Here is a 17183-nt window from a genome sequence, read left to right as displayed (position 1 = left end):
GTCTTCTAAGATAGTAGTGCTTCACATATCTCGTATTATTGACGACAAAATGAGCCAAATATTTTCACGTCTTTTAGTAATCATACAGGGACCTGATGATGATCAGTGGATCGAAAATTGTAGATAGTGAAAAGTTTCTATTCAAGCAGCAGCTTACCTAGGAGTTCATATTCTTCTTCAAATATTTACGAACCTTGGGGCACCACCTAAATAAAATTCAGTTCAAATGATGTTTAATGACGGCTAGCGATTCGGAAAGGAAGTTTCCGGCAAGTGAAAAGATACTAAACTAAACTTCGCCCGAACGGGCCATGAAAGCCCGACGGTACCGATCGGGGGCCATGTCATCCTCAGCCTACAGGCATCACTAAATGCGGATATGGGGGGGCATGTGGTCAGCACAACGCTCTCTCGGCCGTATGTCAGTTTAAGAGACCGGAGCCGCTGCTACTCAATCAAGGAGCTCCTCAGTTTGCCTCACAAGGGCAGAGTGCACCGCGCTTGCCAACAGGACTCGGAAGGCCGGATGGTCACCCATCCAAATGCTAGCCCAACCCGACAGCGCTTAACTTCGGTGATCTGACGGGAACCGGTGTGACCACTGCGGCAAGGCTATTAAAAAAACCATTCCGTCTTCAGGCCACAAGTGGCCCATCGGGACCTTCCGACTGCCGTGTCAACCTCAGACGAGGATGCGGATAGGGTAGCTCCTCAATTGGCATCACGAGGCTGAGTGCACCCAGAAAAATGGCAACAGCGCATGGTAGCCTGGATGGTCACCCATCCAAGTGCCGACCACGCTCGACAGCGCTTAACTTCGGTGATCTCACGGGAACCGGCGAATCCACTGCGGCAAGGCTGTTGCCGCGGCAAGGCTATTGGCAAATGAAAGTATACTGCCTGGTAAAAACAAAAAAAGGAAGCACAGAAGGGGAAGAGGAAACGAAACGAATCCTCGGGTTGAGAGGATATGTGATGTTATGACAGTAATTACAATGTAGAGTCAAATTTACAAAGAACTTGGCAGTATGAGCCCACATATCGATGTGACGTTACACACCCTCTGGCTTGGATGCATGCACAGATTCAGTTGGGAAAGGTGTCTTTGTGGTATCATAACCAGCGTCCGACAGTGGCAATGACAGCGACTGCCGCCGTCCAACCCCTTGCAGCGCGAGCGTCACGCCCCATAATTTGAGTAGCCACGGGCGCCGTGCGTCACAGTGATAAAGCGACCGTCCGACTGCAGCTCAGCCAGTTCACCTCAGCCCAATTCGTGGGAGTTGTTACCCAGCTCTTACGGAGCTCTTGTCGAGCTGTTGTGTGGCTCAGGTGCGGAGTAGTCTTGTATCGTCTTAGTGCAGAAGTAACTTTCTACACGGAACTCGCACCTATGAACTGGCCTCCAGACTATTGTGAAGAGAGTGTTTAACTTGTATCAGCATTTTTAAAGGACTTGTATTTGCAATTCAAAGAGGAGTCACTTTACAAAAATTCAGTGTATTAATAATTCTACTCTGTTCTATTGTGTTCATTTGATTTATACCTCAGTACCCAGGCATCGTCTGACGGGACATTTTACGTCTGGCGACGAGATTTTCTTGACCATTTAAGTCATAAATCCTTTTTATCCTTTCCTGAGGCAAGCTAGGCCACAAATGTTGTACCACGTCGTTGATATCCTGCACTGGGCTGGAGTTGACGTCAGAGCATGCATGTTCTATCGGGGCTCCTGCTGGCCACGGGAATGCCTCGTCACACTGAAACTTCATAGAGATTCTTGTCACGAATGTGCGAGCATTGTCCTGATGAAAAATGGCACGACGATTTTGTCACATGAGAAGAGTAGCACAAGAGAAAGCAGTATATACGTGACGTACCGCTGTACCACCAGAGCGCTCTCAGTCACTACCAGCCGTGACTTGACGTCATACCCGATGGCTCCCCACACCATACCGCTGTGTCTCTCCAAAACACTGGAATAATGGGACTTCTCTCCAGGTCGCCGCAATACTCGCCGAGCATGGTCAGCCTGGGTAGCGCAGAACCGCGATTCATCGCTAAACGCAATGCGACATCATGTGTAAGGAATACATGGTTCCCGGTTACGGCACCATTCCAAACTCATCCGTTTGTGTTGTGGTGCTAATGGCAGCCTACGCACGGGAGGTAATTCCCTAGTCCGTCTGCGCTAGTCGCCGATGAACAGTGCGGTATGATACAAAACATTGAGGCGATTTTATTAGCTGTTACTGGATGGGAGGCACAGATATGAAAAGGGTTACGATGTGCTTAGTGCACAATACGGCAATCCTCCACCCTCCATCAGGGTGGTCAGACGTGACCGACCGGAACCTTGATGACGAGTATTCCTGCTCTCACATTCCCATGCGGCCAAACATCGGGCCACTGTCACGTCCGAATGAACCACAAATCTGTATACTGCACGATTCGACCAGCCGACCAAATGGGGACCAACAGTGAGGCTGCTGTCAGGAGCCGATAGACCTGCATCACATGAATATGTGGTACCTCCGTGTCCTTCACTAAGATCACTTAACATCTGATGCTGTTCATGCCCCTTACGTAGCCTGTCAGGTCTAGTAACAACGCTAAACACGAAAAATACTAATGCAATTAGGTGATCTTTCTGCCTATCACAAACAATGGTGTTCCTGTACAAAGTTACATTGACATCCGACATGTCCTTGGGTTCTTCACTTTTTGTCAGGCAGTCTATATAAATGGGGAATATTTTACTGTATATTTAAGTCTGCTCACATTTTTATCTCGCAAAATGTTGATGGAAAATCACAAATTTTTAATATTAAATATTTCCTTTTTAACAACATTTTATAGCTCTGGGAAAGAGGGAGGTAATAAAGTGACGTGACCACGTTTCACGGGGCAAGACGTATCAAGTCTTTACGATTTGCTCAGAATTACACTTGGATGAACGGGACACTACTATTTTCCATGAAGAGCAACTCGATAGGTAGACGTTTACACGCGGAATCTATAAGTTCGTTATCTACAAACCGGTGATATAACTGGAAGTTGGGCTGCAAAGTAATATGAAGTTGATCCCTACTTACCGCTGGCACGGTACGCTAATTACGGGAAGTAGTCAGGATGAATCCGAACACTTATAACATCTCGAAGGTTGTTCACGGATACGTTCAGAATACTTTGGTACAAAAGACACGTGGCTCATTATATACACTATGTGATCAAAAGTATCCGGACACCTGGCTGAAAATGACTTACAAGTTCGTGGCGCCCTCCATCGGTAATGCTGGAATTCAAAATGATGCTGATCCACCCTTAGCCTTCATGACAGCTTCCACTCTCGCAGGCAAACGTTCAATCAGGTTTCTTGGGGAATGGCAGTCCATTCTTCACGGAGTGCTGCGCTTGGGAGAGGTATCGATGTCGGTCGGTGAGGCCTGGCACGAAGTCGGCGTTCCAAAACATCCTACCGGTGTTCTATAGAATCCAGTTCAGGAGTCTGTCCAGGTCAGTCCATTACAGGGATGTTATTGTCGTGTAACCATTCCGCCACAGGCCCTGCATTATGAACAGGTGCTGGATCGTGTTGAAAGATGCAATCGCCATCCCCAAATTGCTCTTCAACAGTGGGAAGCAAGAAGGTGCTTAGAACTTCAATGTAGGCCTGTGCTGTAATAGTACCACGCCAAACAACAGGGGGTGGAAGCCCCCTCCATGAAAAACACGACCAGAACATAACACCACCGCCTCCAAATTTTACTGTTGGCACTACACACGCTGGCAGATGACGTTCAACGGGCATACGGCATATCCACACCCTGCCATCGGATCGCCATACTGTACAGTGATTCATCACCCCATACAATGTTTTTCCACCGTTCAGTCTTCCAATGTTTACGCTCCTTACACCAAGCGAGGCGTCGTTTGGCATTTACCGGCGTGATGTGTGGCTTACGAGCAGCCGCTCGACCATGAAATCCAAGTTTTCTCGCCTTTCACCCAACTCTCATAGTACTTGCAGTAGATCCTGATGCACTTTGGAATTCCTGTGTGATGGTCTGGATAGATGTATGCGTATTACGCATTATGACCCTCTTCTACTGTCGTCGGTCTCTGTCAGTCAACAGACGAGGTCGGCCTGTACGCTTTTGTGCTGTACGTGTCCCTGTACCTTCTCGTTTTCACTTCAGTATCACATCGGATACAGTGGACCTAGGGATGTTTAGGTGTGTGGGAATCTCGCGTACCGACGTATGACACAAGTGACACCTAGCCACCTGACCCAAGTTCGAAGTCCGTGAGTTCCGCGGAGCGCCCCATTCTGCTCTCTCACGATGTCTAATGACCACTGAGGTCGCTTTTATGGAGTACCTGGTAGTAGGCGGCAGGACAATGCACTTAATATGAAAAACGTATATTTTTGGGGGTGTCCGGATACTTTTGATCTCATAGTGTAGTAATAATATAATTACGATTGATTCGATTTGTTACTCCAGTTACTTCGGTTTCTGCGAAAACGCCTTCACAACAGTGAAAAAGCCTTTCATATGTAATCACCAAGACGTAGAATACAGAACAGAGAGTAATACAACAAGCCTTCGACAAAATACGTACACTTTTATCACAGTGCGTCAGCGCGGGAACAGCATAGCGTCTCTGTGTTGCTTTAGCATTGCTTTGAGTGAACCCATATCGGTCACTTCTCCATCAGTACACCTACCCATACCACTGTGTATCACTAACACTGCCCGAGGAACAAAAAAAAAAACCAGTACTAAATGCAAGCTTGAAGGCGAAGAGTAAAGGGGCTATTGGTGTTGTCTGCAGCAAGTGATGTGAGTCAATGCAACAAGTCTCTTTCCAAACGTGACAAAAAACCCATGTAGTTGTCGTTGTTGAAGTCTTCCGTCCGAAGACTCGTTTGGCGCAGCTCTTCACGGTAGTCCACCTTCTGCAAGCCTCTTCATCTCCGAATAACTTCCGTAACCAATATCCATTTGAACCTGTTCACTGTGTTCATACCTTGGTCCTCATCTGCCATTTTCAGCCCCCCACACTTCCCTCCATTATACTAGATTGACAATTCCTTGATGTCTCAAGATATGTGCCATCAATAAAGATCCCTTCTTTCAGTTAAGTTGTGCCATAAATTTCTTTTTTACCCATTTCGATTCTGTATCTCCTCATTAATTAGTCGATCTAACCGCCTTATTTTCAGCACTTTTCTGTACCAAATGGTTCAAATGGCTCTGAGCACTATGAGACTTACATATGAGGTCATCAGTCCCCTAGACTTAGAACTACTTAAACCTAACTAACATAAGGACATCATAAACATCCATGTCCGAGGTAGGATTCGAACCTGCGACCGTAGCAGCAGCGCGGTTCCGGACTGAAGCGCCTAGAACCGCTCGGCCACAACGGCCGGCTTTTCTGTATCACCACATTTCAAAAGCTTCTGTTCTCTTCTTGTCTCAAGTGCTTATCGTACACCTTTGACTTCCCTTCCGTACCAGTCTACACTACACAAAAATAAATTCAGAAAACTCTTCTCAACACTTAAATTTATTTTAGATATTAAGAAATCCCCATTTTTCACAAATTTTTTCTTGCTGTCGTCAGCCGGTGCTTTACATCCTCTCTGCATTGCCCCTTATCAGTTATTCTGCTGTCCCAACAGCAAACCTCGTCTACTACTTTTAGTGTATCATTTCCTACCGTAATTCCCTCGGCATCGCTCCGAATGTAGTCCGAGTACACCTCATTATTCTTATCTATTTTTAACGTTCAGTATATTACGTCTTACCAAGGCACTTTTCATTCCATTCAACTGCTCTTGTCACACTTTTGCCGTCACTGACAGAATTAAAATATCATCGGTAGAGCTCAATCTTTTTATTTCTTCTCTTCAAAATTTCTCATTGGTTGCCTTTACTTCTTTCTCATTGCCTGACTTTCTTCCAACCACTGCTTCCTTTTTATGTCTTTCGACTATTATAACTGCCGTCTAGTCTCTGCACTAGTTGTAAATAACCTTTCGCTCCCCCTTTTATCGTTGCTGCCTCATAATTTGAAAGAGTATATTCCAGTCAACATTGCCAAAAGATTTCTCTGCATGTACAATGGTTACAAACGTACGTTTCAATTTCTTTAACCTGTATTTCACCATAAGTTGTAGGGTCAGTATTGCCTACATTTATCTGGAAGCTAATGCGATCTTCTTCAAGATTGGCTTCTACTAATGTCGCCATTCTTCTGTAAATAAATCGTGTCAGTATTTTGCAACCACGAGTTATTATGCCGATGATTCGGTAACGTTCTCAGCTGTCAGCACCTGCCTTCATTGGGATAGGAATTATTACATTCTTTTGGATTATCTGACAAATTAACAGTTTCCAGCTACATACTGTATGAACCCTTACTAATAGGAACACAATTAGTTTCGCGATATCAAATCACATCCTCAGATGTACGTGGGTTGGATAAAAAGTGGTGGCAACACGGTTGTAATTCATACCGGACTTCATTGACACATGTTCACCGTATTACATGCCTTCAATATAATGGACCCGCATCTCCATCATCTTCTGCTGCAGAGAAGGAAGTCGTCGTACACCGTCAGCGCATCCATCTCTGTCGACGTCCCGCAAGGGCCGCCCTATGGCACGTATGATGTCTTCTCTTGTGTTGTAGCGCATGCCACAAAGAGATTCCTTTATTTTGGCGAACAGGTCGTAATCGTACGGACCCATAATATCGGGTGAATATCGTGGACGCTCCAGAATCTGCCACCCCCATATACAGAAGCTCATGCACGGGGTTCGCCGTGTGCCATCGTGCATTGGCATGAAGGATGATAGGATGCAGTGCCACAACACTGTTGTGCGCTCCGACTGCGTGCCACTTGAGTCTTGATCCACGCACGTCGTTCGTGTTTTCTAATCATACTGTTAGGGTGCTTGAAGTGGCCTGCACTCTCAGGCAGTACACACCGCAACTGACTCAGAGACAGCCATCGCCGTTCACTGCACTGCCTCAGCTGACCGTCTGCTATCAGCTATAGACTGCGGGCGTGCCATGCTACCCATGATGCGACACTGTTGCCACTATTTTTTATCCAACCCGTGTAGATAAGTCAGTAAAGCATTAATCCCATGATATGGAAAGTAAGGGGACTCAAGCTTCTCAAAATATAATGCTGTTACCTGCAACACGCAGGGTGCCCCAAATCAAATTATTTTTGTTGGCTCTCGCCTCCCACGCCCGGGTTCCCGGGTTCGATTCCCGGCGGGGTCAGCGATTTTCTCTGCCTCGTGATGGCTGGGTGTTGTGTGCTGTCCTTAGGTTAGTTAGGTTTAAGTAGTTCTAAGTTCTAGGGGACTGATGACCATAGATGTTGTCCCATAGTGCTCAGAGCCATTTGAACCATTTTTGTTGGCTCTGAGCACTATGGGACTTAACATCTGAGGTCATCAGTCCCCTAGAACTTAGAACTACTTAAACCTGACAAACCTAAAGACATCACACACATCCATGCCCGAGGCAGGATTCGAACCTGCGACCGTAGCGGTGGCGCGGTACCACACTGTAGCGCCTAGAACCGCTCGGCCACCCCGGCCGGCCAAATTATTGTAAGAAGGTTGAGTCCCCCTCCTTCCAATATTATGGGCTTAATGTTTTACTGACGTATCTACACCTGAGGATGTGATTTGATATCACGAAACCGGTCGTTTTCCTGTAAATAATGTTTCATGTACAGCTGGAAGCAGTTTATTTGTCAAATATGGATTACTTCAGCTGCGGTTGCTCACATCATAAAATTGTTCGCCTCGAAGTCTGAGGGTGTGTGTCGATGAAATCTTATGGGACTTAACTGCTAAGGTCATAAGTCCCTAAGCTTACAAACTGCTTAACCTAAATTATCCTAAGGACAGACACACACACACCCATGCCCAAGGGAGGACTCGAACCTCCGCCCGGACCAACCGCACAGTCCATGACTGCAGCGCTCCAAACCGCTCGGCTAATCCCGCGCGGCGAAGTCTGAGGGTATTTCGCCTGTGTGACGTACTGTACCTTGCATACAACGTGGAACAGTTTTATCGTGGGTGGCTCTCCAAAGATTCTCAGTAATTCTGAGAGTACGTCGTCCGTACTGTCATATAATGGCAGTTCAAAAAGAAACCAGCCGGAGGCAATAGAATGTTAGAAGTATTGACACTGGCTGTTGAGACACTTGTCCCACTGTGACAAGGCGGTGAATGGCTGTCTCATAAAATTCCCGGGGCTGCGATGTTAACCATTTCCGCAGGTACAGCTGGATGTCGTCGTTCGAGGTGAATCGTTTGCCCCTCAGAGCCTTTTTAAGGGGTCCAAAAATAGGGAGAGAGGTCCCGAGTGCATGGAGGGTGGCCGAGGACCTCTCATTTGAATTTCTGCAGGAGTGCCGCGACTTTGTTGGCCGTCTGAGGCTTTGCATTGTCGTGGAGCAGAATGACCCCCGGGTGAGATTGGCAGGTCGTATTGATTTGATCTCTTGGCGAAGGGTAGTTAAGCTTTACGAGTAACGTTGGGCATTCACTGTTGTCCCGTACTGCAGGAGGTGAATCAGAAGCGGGCCATCTTGTTCAAAGAAGAACGTCAGCATAGGGGTAAACCAGGTCACTGTGCGCCACGTTTTACTGGATTGCGTTTTATTTTCTGACCAGCGGGCCGCGGCTGACTTGCCAGCGGACCTGCCAACTCTTTTAGGCAACACTCGGACGAATGTGGTTAAAGTTTTACAGTTCTGTGCCATGTCAAATGTTTTTACAAAGATTTTAGGGAGAGGATTTTAATTTGCTCACTGTGTGACAAGCTCGCCCATATTTTATGTAAGTGGCCAGCCAATGACAATTTCCTGTGTCATTCTTGTTGCTATGTTTTCCCTTTCCTTAGGTTTTACATTCTTCTGTAGTATTTTCCCTCCTTTTCTGCTTTCTTTGAGTGTGTTTTTTCAGTTTTATTAGGTCTCTCCACATTCGTTAATTTTCATGTGTGTCAGGGCGCTGATGACCTCGATGTTGAGCGCCCATAAACCCCAACACACACACACACACACACATAGGGGTAAACGATTCACCTCGGACGACGACGTCCAGCTGTACGTGCAGAACTGGTTAACACCGCAGCTCCGGGAATTTTATGAGACAGCCATTCACCGCCTTGTGTCACAGTGGGACAAGTGTCTCAACAGCCAGGGTCAATACTTCTAGCATACAGGTACTGATTTCTGTAATTATGCCTCCGGCTCGTTCCTTTTTGAAATCCCCTTATATGTTGCATCTCGTCTTCTTTTTCTCTTTCCCTAATACTGGTTTCCCATTTCTTTCCTTTGTATAACCCTTTCACGTATTCCTTCCACCTTTCCCTTCTCTGTTTAGCAATGGCTTGCCACTTGAGTTCTTTATATTCATACAGCTGCTTCTATTCTTCTCAAAGTTCTCTTTAATTTTCCTATAGGTAACGTCTACATTTGTTCTAGCTACGCAAGCATCTACTCCCTTGCCTTTGACCTCTAGCCAGTCCTCTTTAGTCAGTTTAAACGTCCTGTCAGTCTCATATTTTGAACTGTTTTCCTTTACCTTGTTCCATAGTTTTACACAGTTTTACCGTCGACATTTGCACTGCTTGTAGATATTTTCAGCGCAGTACAGATGCAAAGATATACGGGGTAAGTAGTCAAGGGAACTGCAGTTACTCTGTAACGAGCGCTGGAGACCAGGAATCTAATGCTCCAAAATACGAAAGCTGGTCAATAGAGACTGACACTGCTTTTTCCTGTAGCTTCTGTAACAGTTTCCTTTCTGTACAATGAAAGTAGAAAGGAGGGGGGTTTTATGTGTAATATCCATACGCGGGAGCACTCACGTATTGGTAGGTTGGTAGTAATGCTTTGTTTCGTAGACGCTCTTTGCATTTCGCATACCAAATACTGGAGGTGACGCGTGAGGAGCAGTACGGCGCAATAAAATTCCGTGTTCGTTTGAACCATAGAGCCACTGAAACTTGCGAAAAAATGCACCAAGCGTACAGTAAAGATGCATTATATAGTGCACCAGTGTTTAAGTGTTTCAAGGACTTCAAAGAAGGCCGACTTGTCTGTATTAAGGAAGGTGGGCGCCTGGTGTTTCGACTTCTGCTGCGCGTGAAGTCAACATCAACACAGCTGCTGTGATTGCCCGTGAGGATTGGCAGATAGCATTATGCAACCTCAGTCAAGTGTTGAGAATTTCAAGTGACAGTGTCTTTGCGATTGCGCACTATCATCTCCACATGACCCCTGTTCGTGACCGCTGGGTGCCACGTATGTTGACTGCCGAACTAAAACCTGTGCGAATGGAGACAAGCCGTGAGGATTGCGTCTCTTTGCTGACGAAGGGGATGCGTTTCTGGAATCTATTATCACCAGTGGTAAGTCATGCAGGCGTCATTGTGACCCTGAAGGAAAACGAGCGGTCACAGTGCGAAAATCGCCGAGTTTTCCAACATCAAAAAAGGCGGGAGTTATTCCATTTGGAGGGAAAGTGTTGGTGATCATATTTTCTGTCATGGAGTGATTTATCAGTACGCAGTCCCCTTTCACACTGCTGTAACAGCGGTACAGTAAACGTCAGTATTGGCTAATCTGAGGAAAACTTTACAAGGAAACGCTTAGAACTTGTATTGTATGTTAACCGGGGACCTAGAAACAACGGAGAGGCTCCGTCCCCGCCGCAGCCGCAGCGGTCCACAACCACACGACGACTACCGCAGTCCACTTCACCCCTCCGCCGCCGCACCGAACGCAGGTGGATCCCCCAGGGAACGTCTCACACCAGACGAGTTAACCCCCTCTGTTTGCGTGGTAGAGTAATGGTGGTGTACGCATACGTGGAGAACTTGTTGGCGCAGCAATCGCCGACGTAGTGTGTAGCTGAGGCGGAATAAGGGGAACCAGCCCGCATTCGCCGAGGCAGATGGAAAACCGCCTGAAAACCATCCACAGACTGGCCGGTTCACCGGACCTCGACACAAATCCGCCGGGCGGATTCGTGCCTGGGACCAGGAGGTCCTGCCCGCCCGGAAAGCCGTGCGTTAGACCGCACGACCAACCGGGCGGGCTAACACTTAGAACTTACTCGGATTGTGACGACTTCATCATGACAGTGTGCAGCTAACGTCGCAAATCAAGTCATGCAGTTTCCGGCTCAGTTCAACATTAGTTGTGTACTGCATCCACCTTATAGCCCAGACCTTGCACCCAGTGACCTTTTTCTTTCTTTTTTTGTTACCATCTTCAAAGGCAAAGCTTCTCGGCATTCGATAGAGAACTCTGAAGCAGTGCCCAAGAAAAGTGAGGCGATTCTCAAGGAACTGACAAAGAACGGACTACGTCATGTGTTCGAGGACTGGGAGAGACGCTGCAAAAAGTGCGTTCAAGTATGAGCGGAGTGCTTCGAAAAAGATCGTGTGAACATTGAAATGGAGTAATAAACTTGCGTAAAAATACCATTCTCAGACTGCGTTGATCAGCCCTCGTACTCATAAGATATGCCTGATGTAATCCTCCGAAATTTTGTCGGTAGTTTCGGTGCATCCTGCATTTATGTTTGGTAGATCCACTATCAGCTAGCACTGGCAGTTCGTACGCCCGGTCCGCAATAACGCAGCCCTCCAGTGCTTAGGGCTCGGTAGCTGGCTGGACAGTAAGTGGTGGGTTGGGGGCAGTGTGGTGCATTACTTTGCGGTGGCAGAGCGCGTCGCGCAGTTGTGGAGGGTGCCATTCTTCTGGTGGAGTGCGGTGGCAGTGACAGCTAGCGGCGGAGCGCGCGTCCTCACCAGCACGGATGACGTCGACCCCGCTGGGGTACCAGCGCTCGCCCTGCCGGAGCAGCAGCAGCACCGTGTTGTTGGGTAGCGTGCGGAAGTACTCGCCGTCCTCCACCTGCGTCCCGTCTGCTTCAAGCACGAGGCGTACCGGCTCACCTACCGGCAGGCCGAGCTTCTCCCTTCCTGGGGACAATACCGCAACCTGTTACGCCGCACCAGCGCCCACCCACATCACACTTGCTATCTATCACAGGCACAGGACGACTGCAAAGTCATCACCGAAACCAAGTAAATGTAAACTACATACATGCATGCATAAAGACATAACGTGTCTAAAAAGTTCCGTAAATTATTCATTATTTGGTTCTGGAGCTCTTGCAGTAGACATGTTGGTAGGCAAAATTACTGGATTTCAAATCTGCCTGTTATACAAAAAACTGGTGTGTATATAAACCAAATATGTTTCAGCACCTTTGCATCATCGTCAGTGAGTAATCCTTTTTCAGTTTTGCGAAATGTAAACATGTAAGTAAAAATTATTATAGCGAAATTAGGCCTAAAAACAGTTTTTCTCTGTTGCTATTGCCTCAGTTTTTTCAACTTTGGTGGGTTATATAGAACCCTTTATACATTACCGGTACTATAAAGGTTCAAAAATGGCTCTAAGCTCTAAGGGACTTAACATCCGCCGGCCGCGGTGGCCGTGCGGTTCTAGGCGCTTCAATCTGGAACCTCGCGACTGCTACGGTCGCAGGTTTGAATTCTGCCTCGGGCATGGATGTGTGCGATGTCCTTAGGTTAGTTAAACAGTAGTTCTAAGTTCTAGGGGACGGATGACCTTAGAAGTTAAGTCCCATAATGCTCAGAGCCATTTGAACCATTTGAACTTAACATCTGAGGTCACCAGTCCCCAGACTTAGAACTACTTGAACCTAACTAATCTAAGGACATCACACACATCCATGCCCGAGGCAGGATTCGAACCTGCGACCATAGCAGCAGCGCGGTTCCGGACTGAAGCGTCTAGAACCGCTCGGTCGCAGCGGCCGGCATACTATACAGGTTGTTAGGGATGTAGGTACGGATTTTGTGATCATTGGTACATTAATATGTACCCATTTCTTCTGTTCCCATTTTTTCTGAGTGTCTAACAGTCTTCCCAGAAAACACATGACATAATTTACAACCGGATGCTTTCTGCATGGTCGTAGCTGCGCCGTGAATTGGACTAAGCCTTTCAGTACAGACTATCCGTTTAGCGTCCACACGTCCACACTTCTATATCTGATATGCTGCCCAGGGGAAAATAAATATTAATCGCCTACTCGTGCCATGCATAATTGGAGGTACTAGACAACCTAAGAACATACTACTCGTAAAATCTGTAATTATTATTCTGCAAATGAAGTAAATACTTATATGTAATGTTGTTTAGGAGAATGTCCTCAGTTATCAAATACACCCTGTATACTGGTAGCTTGTTTTCTGAAATTAACTGATGTTACTGCGAGATATGGGAACGAGCGAACATGAACACGGATTGGACACAAAGCACAAACATAAACACCGGTTAAGTGAAAACGTGTTGTATTGTATTGTATTGTATGTTAACCGGGGGCCTAGAAACGATGGAGAGTCTCCGTCCCCGCCGTAGCCGCCGCAGTGGTCCACAACCCCACGACGACTACCGCAGTCCACTTCACCCCTCCGCCGCCCCACACCGAACCACTTTTTCAGGGTTATTGTGCGGTTCGGCCCCCGGTGGACCCCCCCTCCCCGGCGAACGTCTCACACCAGACGAGTGTAGCCCCTATGCTCGAGTGGTAGAGTAATGGTGGTGTACGCGTACGTGGAGAACTTGTTTCAATCGTCGACATAGTGTAACTGAGGCGGAATAAGGGGAACCAGCCCGCATTCACCGAGGCAGATGGAAAACCGCCTAAAAACCATCCACAGCCTGGCCGGCTCACCGGACCTCGACACAAGTCCACCGGCCGAGGTGGCCGAGCGGTTCTAGGCGCTACAGTCTGGAATCGCGCGACCACTACGGTCGCAGCTTCGAATTCTGCCTCGGGTATGGATGTGTGTGCTGTTCTTAGGTTAGTTCGGTTTAAGTAGTTCTAAGTTCCAGGGGACTGATGACCTTAGAAGTTAAGTCCCATAATGCTCAGAGCCATTTGACACAAGTCCGCCGGGCAGATTCGTGCCGGGGACCAGGCGCTCCTTCCCAATTCGGATAGCCGTGCATTAGACCGCACGGCTAACCGGGCGGGCGAAAAAGTGTTACTTGCCACTGAAAAAAAGTGCTATGCTAGTGTGTGCATTTCAACAACAGCTGAAAATGTAGATGAGAAACGAAATGTAAATAACCGAGAAATATAGCCGCGAAATATTTTCGCACAACAAAATTACATTTATAGACAAAGTTACTTATTAACTTGTCAACATCATTTAATAGCAGACGAGAAGCTACCAATGTACAATAATATACAGACGGCCGTACGTAACCCACCAACGTAGAAAAAAGTAAAGTAATGACAACAATAGACAAAAATATTTTAGGCCCAATTTCATCAGAATAATTATTACTTAAACGTGTTTACGAATAAAGAGTACCCACTGACAATGTTACAAAGGTGCTGGAGCATGTTTGGGTTTCTACAAAAAAACAGTTCTATGTGCAACAAACAGGTGGACCTGAAATTCAGTATTTAAGTTCCATAAATGGCATCACAAAACAGAGGAAACAGAAGATGAAAACAAACCACCGTAACTGATTTTCTAATGTCTGGGTTTGCAGTTACCAGTTTTATTCCACGATAAAATTGACGACTCCTCTAGATGTCTTTGCCAGATGTCGAGCGCAGATTTTGTTACTCGCTGTTTCGACACCAGCAAGTCTGGTACTGCTCTCGTGGCAGGCTCCTTCCTTATATGTAGCAAGAAGACAGGCCTGCGCAATTGAGATAGAACAGCTTCCAGTCGTTCCTGTATGGTCTTCAAGGGATTGTTATACCATTCTTACAGCAAAATACTGTGAACTTCATGTAATAAAGATGAAGGTTGACAGCGATCAAGCGCTCTTCTCTCCAAAGTAGGCCACAAAGGCTCATACGTAATATGAGAGCTGGAGACTGTGGTGGCTAGGGTAGATGCGACAGTTAGTTCTCGTGCTCGAAAAACCAGTCCTGGACGATGCGAGCTGTGTGAACAGCGGCTCTGTAATCTTGGAACATAGCATCAGCATTGGGCAATAAACGTTCTACCATGGGATGGACCTCATCAGCCAAAAGAGCCACGTAATCCATGCCGTAACGTGACCTTGCAGAGTAGCCATGAGGCCGACAGAATTCCAAGATGTAGGTGCCCAGTTCATCACAGAACCACCCTGTTTCACTCTTGGGACGTAAATTTGGCCCGAAGTTGGAAACGTCGTGAAAGAAGATTCCTCCGACCAAACGGCTTGCTGGTATTGTTCCCCAGTCCAGGTTTTATGGCTTCGGGACCACGCTTTCCTGTTACGGGCATTTGCATCACTGATTAGAGGTTTCGGAATTCTAGCACGCCCTGCAGTTCCCTGCTGATGGAGTTCCCTTCGGGTCTTTTTGGTGTTGACACGTGTGCGACATTCAGATCTGCAACGCCTTTCGCACCTGTAGTCCCCTTCTTTTTCGTCAAAATCCTCTTCAATGACCGCCTGTCATGATCACTCAACACAAAAGTTCTTCCGCGTTGGGATTCGGATGACGTTTCTTCGCTTTCCCTGAGTGCGTTAATAATGTTAGATACGGTGTGTCTTCAAACACCAAACACTTCCACTACATTGGTTACGGAAGCACACGCCATACGAACAGGAACAGTTCGCCCTCGTTCGAATTCACTTAGTTCCGACGTAATGCACACACAACTACACAGAACACTGTTCTGACCGCGACTGATAGTTGCAACGTATTGTGGACATTGCACAGGAGCAGTACGTGATCAAATAAATCAGCGCAACCTGTATTTACGTTCGAGCAAGCATTTGTAGCGGTGTTTCCATATTTTTGTGCAACGGCTGTATACGCTACCTCCTAGCGCTTAGGGAAACCATTTCAAATGCTTGTACATGTTCAAGGAAAATGGAAATGAGCGTTTGGCGTCATTGGCCGGGAGGCCCCTTACGGGGCAGGTCCGGCCGCCTTGCTGCAGCGGAATTCGACGCCACATTGGGCGACCTGCGCGCCGGATGGTGATGAAATGATGATGAAGACAACACAACACCCAGTCCCTGAGTGGAGATAATCCCCAACCCAGCCGGGAATCGAACCCGGACCCGTAGGACGGCAATCCGTCACGGTGACCACTCAGCTATCGGGGCGAACCCCATGTTCAAGAGAACAACTATTATCGAAAGGCTTGATACAACAACGGAGACTGAAATGAGAGTCTCGCTTGGCGGTATTTACACAGCAGTATCCGATTCCGATCGCGTTTTCAGTTTTGGCTCATGTCTCGGATAAATTGTTGATGCCATCATTAATAAGAGTTACATCACTGTGTTCTTATTTTTAAGAGCTGTAGGACGTTGTTAAGAAGTATATCAACCATACAAAACAAGCACAGTTGCAGTTACATTTAGATTATTACAAGAGTCAAGAGGATTACACATACAAAAAAATTACATGCCTCTCTGCATACTATAATTTGCTGAAGTTCTCGTTTCCATATTTTGAACGCTTCACGAAATAAAATGGATGTTACGTCCAAGACATACAGATAAGATACAGACATCAGTATTTAGAGGATCTCTCGAAGTACTTAACTCACGGTACAAGTGCTGAATATGGTCGCAGCTTGTGACACGGGAAACGTCAATAAGTGCACGCAGTTCATTGAGGTAGTTGACACAAATTGTTCGTGAAGGCGCAGCACCAACCTGCTTTGGAAATCTGTTCGCTGGGTGACCTGTCTGCATGCGCGAATTAATTCGATGCGACAATACGGAGTAGACGATTTGTCTGCGTATTCCGACACGCCCTGTTGCAAATGTGCCACGGCGCGTATTACGAATCGAAACTTAGAGGGAGATGCTCTACCCGCCGATGTGTGTCATTCTTTTTGCAGTCATCGTGCAGTCGTATTCTGAAAACCCCAAGGTACTCAGTCATGTCTTCTTGAAACTTGATCAACATTTTTTTAAAATGGAATTGTGCCTTTTTGCTGTCAAAACAGCAGATATCGACGAGTTCAGTGATATAACTCTTTTGTAGATTTGAAAGGAATTACCTAGAAAAAATACAGTAAATGTAAGGATTTTGGCACTGTTGTTGCGGCCGTTGAAC

The 17183-nt window shown here is 46.8% G+C and overlaps 1 protein-coding gene and 1 pseudogene across 2 annotated transcripts in view; both read right to left on the bottom strand.

The window, feature by feature from the left end:
- LOC126253231 (uncharacterized) overlaps positions 1 to 17183 on the bottom strand; it is a 650259-nt gene that overhangs the window by 27165 nt on the left and 605911 nt on the right. For both annotated transcript variants that reach the window (XM_049954420.1, XM_049954421.1), the window contains exon 3: positions 11869 to 12042. In XM_049954420.1, the coding sequence (XP_049810377.1) occupies positions 11869 to 12042 (174 nt within the window). The remainder of the gene's footprint in view (positions 1 to 11868; positions 12043 to 17183) is intronic.
- Positions 749 to 866, bottom strand: LOC126253805 (5S ribosomal RNA; annotated as a pseudogene).

Source organism: Schistocerca nitens, chromosome 4 (assembly GCF_023898315.1).
Source record: "Schistocerca nitens isolate TAMUIC-IGC-003100 chromosome 4, iqSchNite1.1, whole genome shotgun sequence".
Classification (NCBI taxonomy): Eukaryota; Metazoa; Arthropoda; class Insecta; order Orthoptera; family Acrididae; genus Schistocerca; species Schistocerca nitens.
Note: the sequence above shows the minus strand (reverse complement) of the source record. Positions and strands in the feature narration are given on the sequence as shown.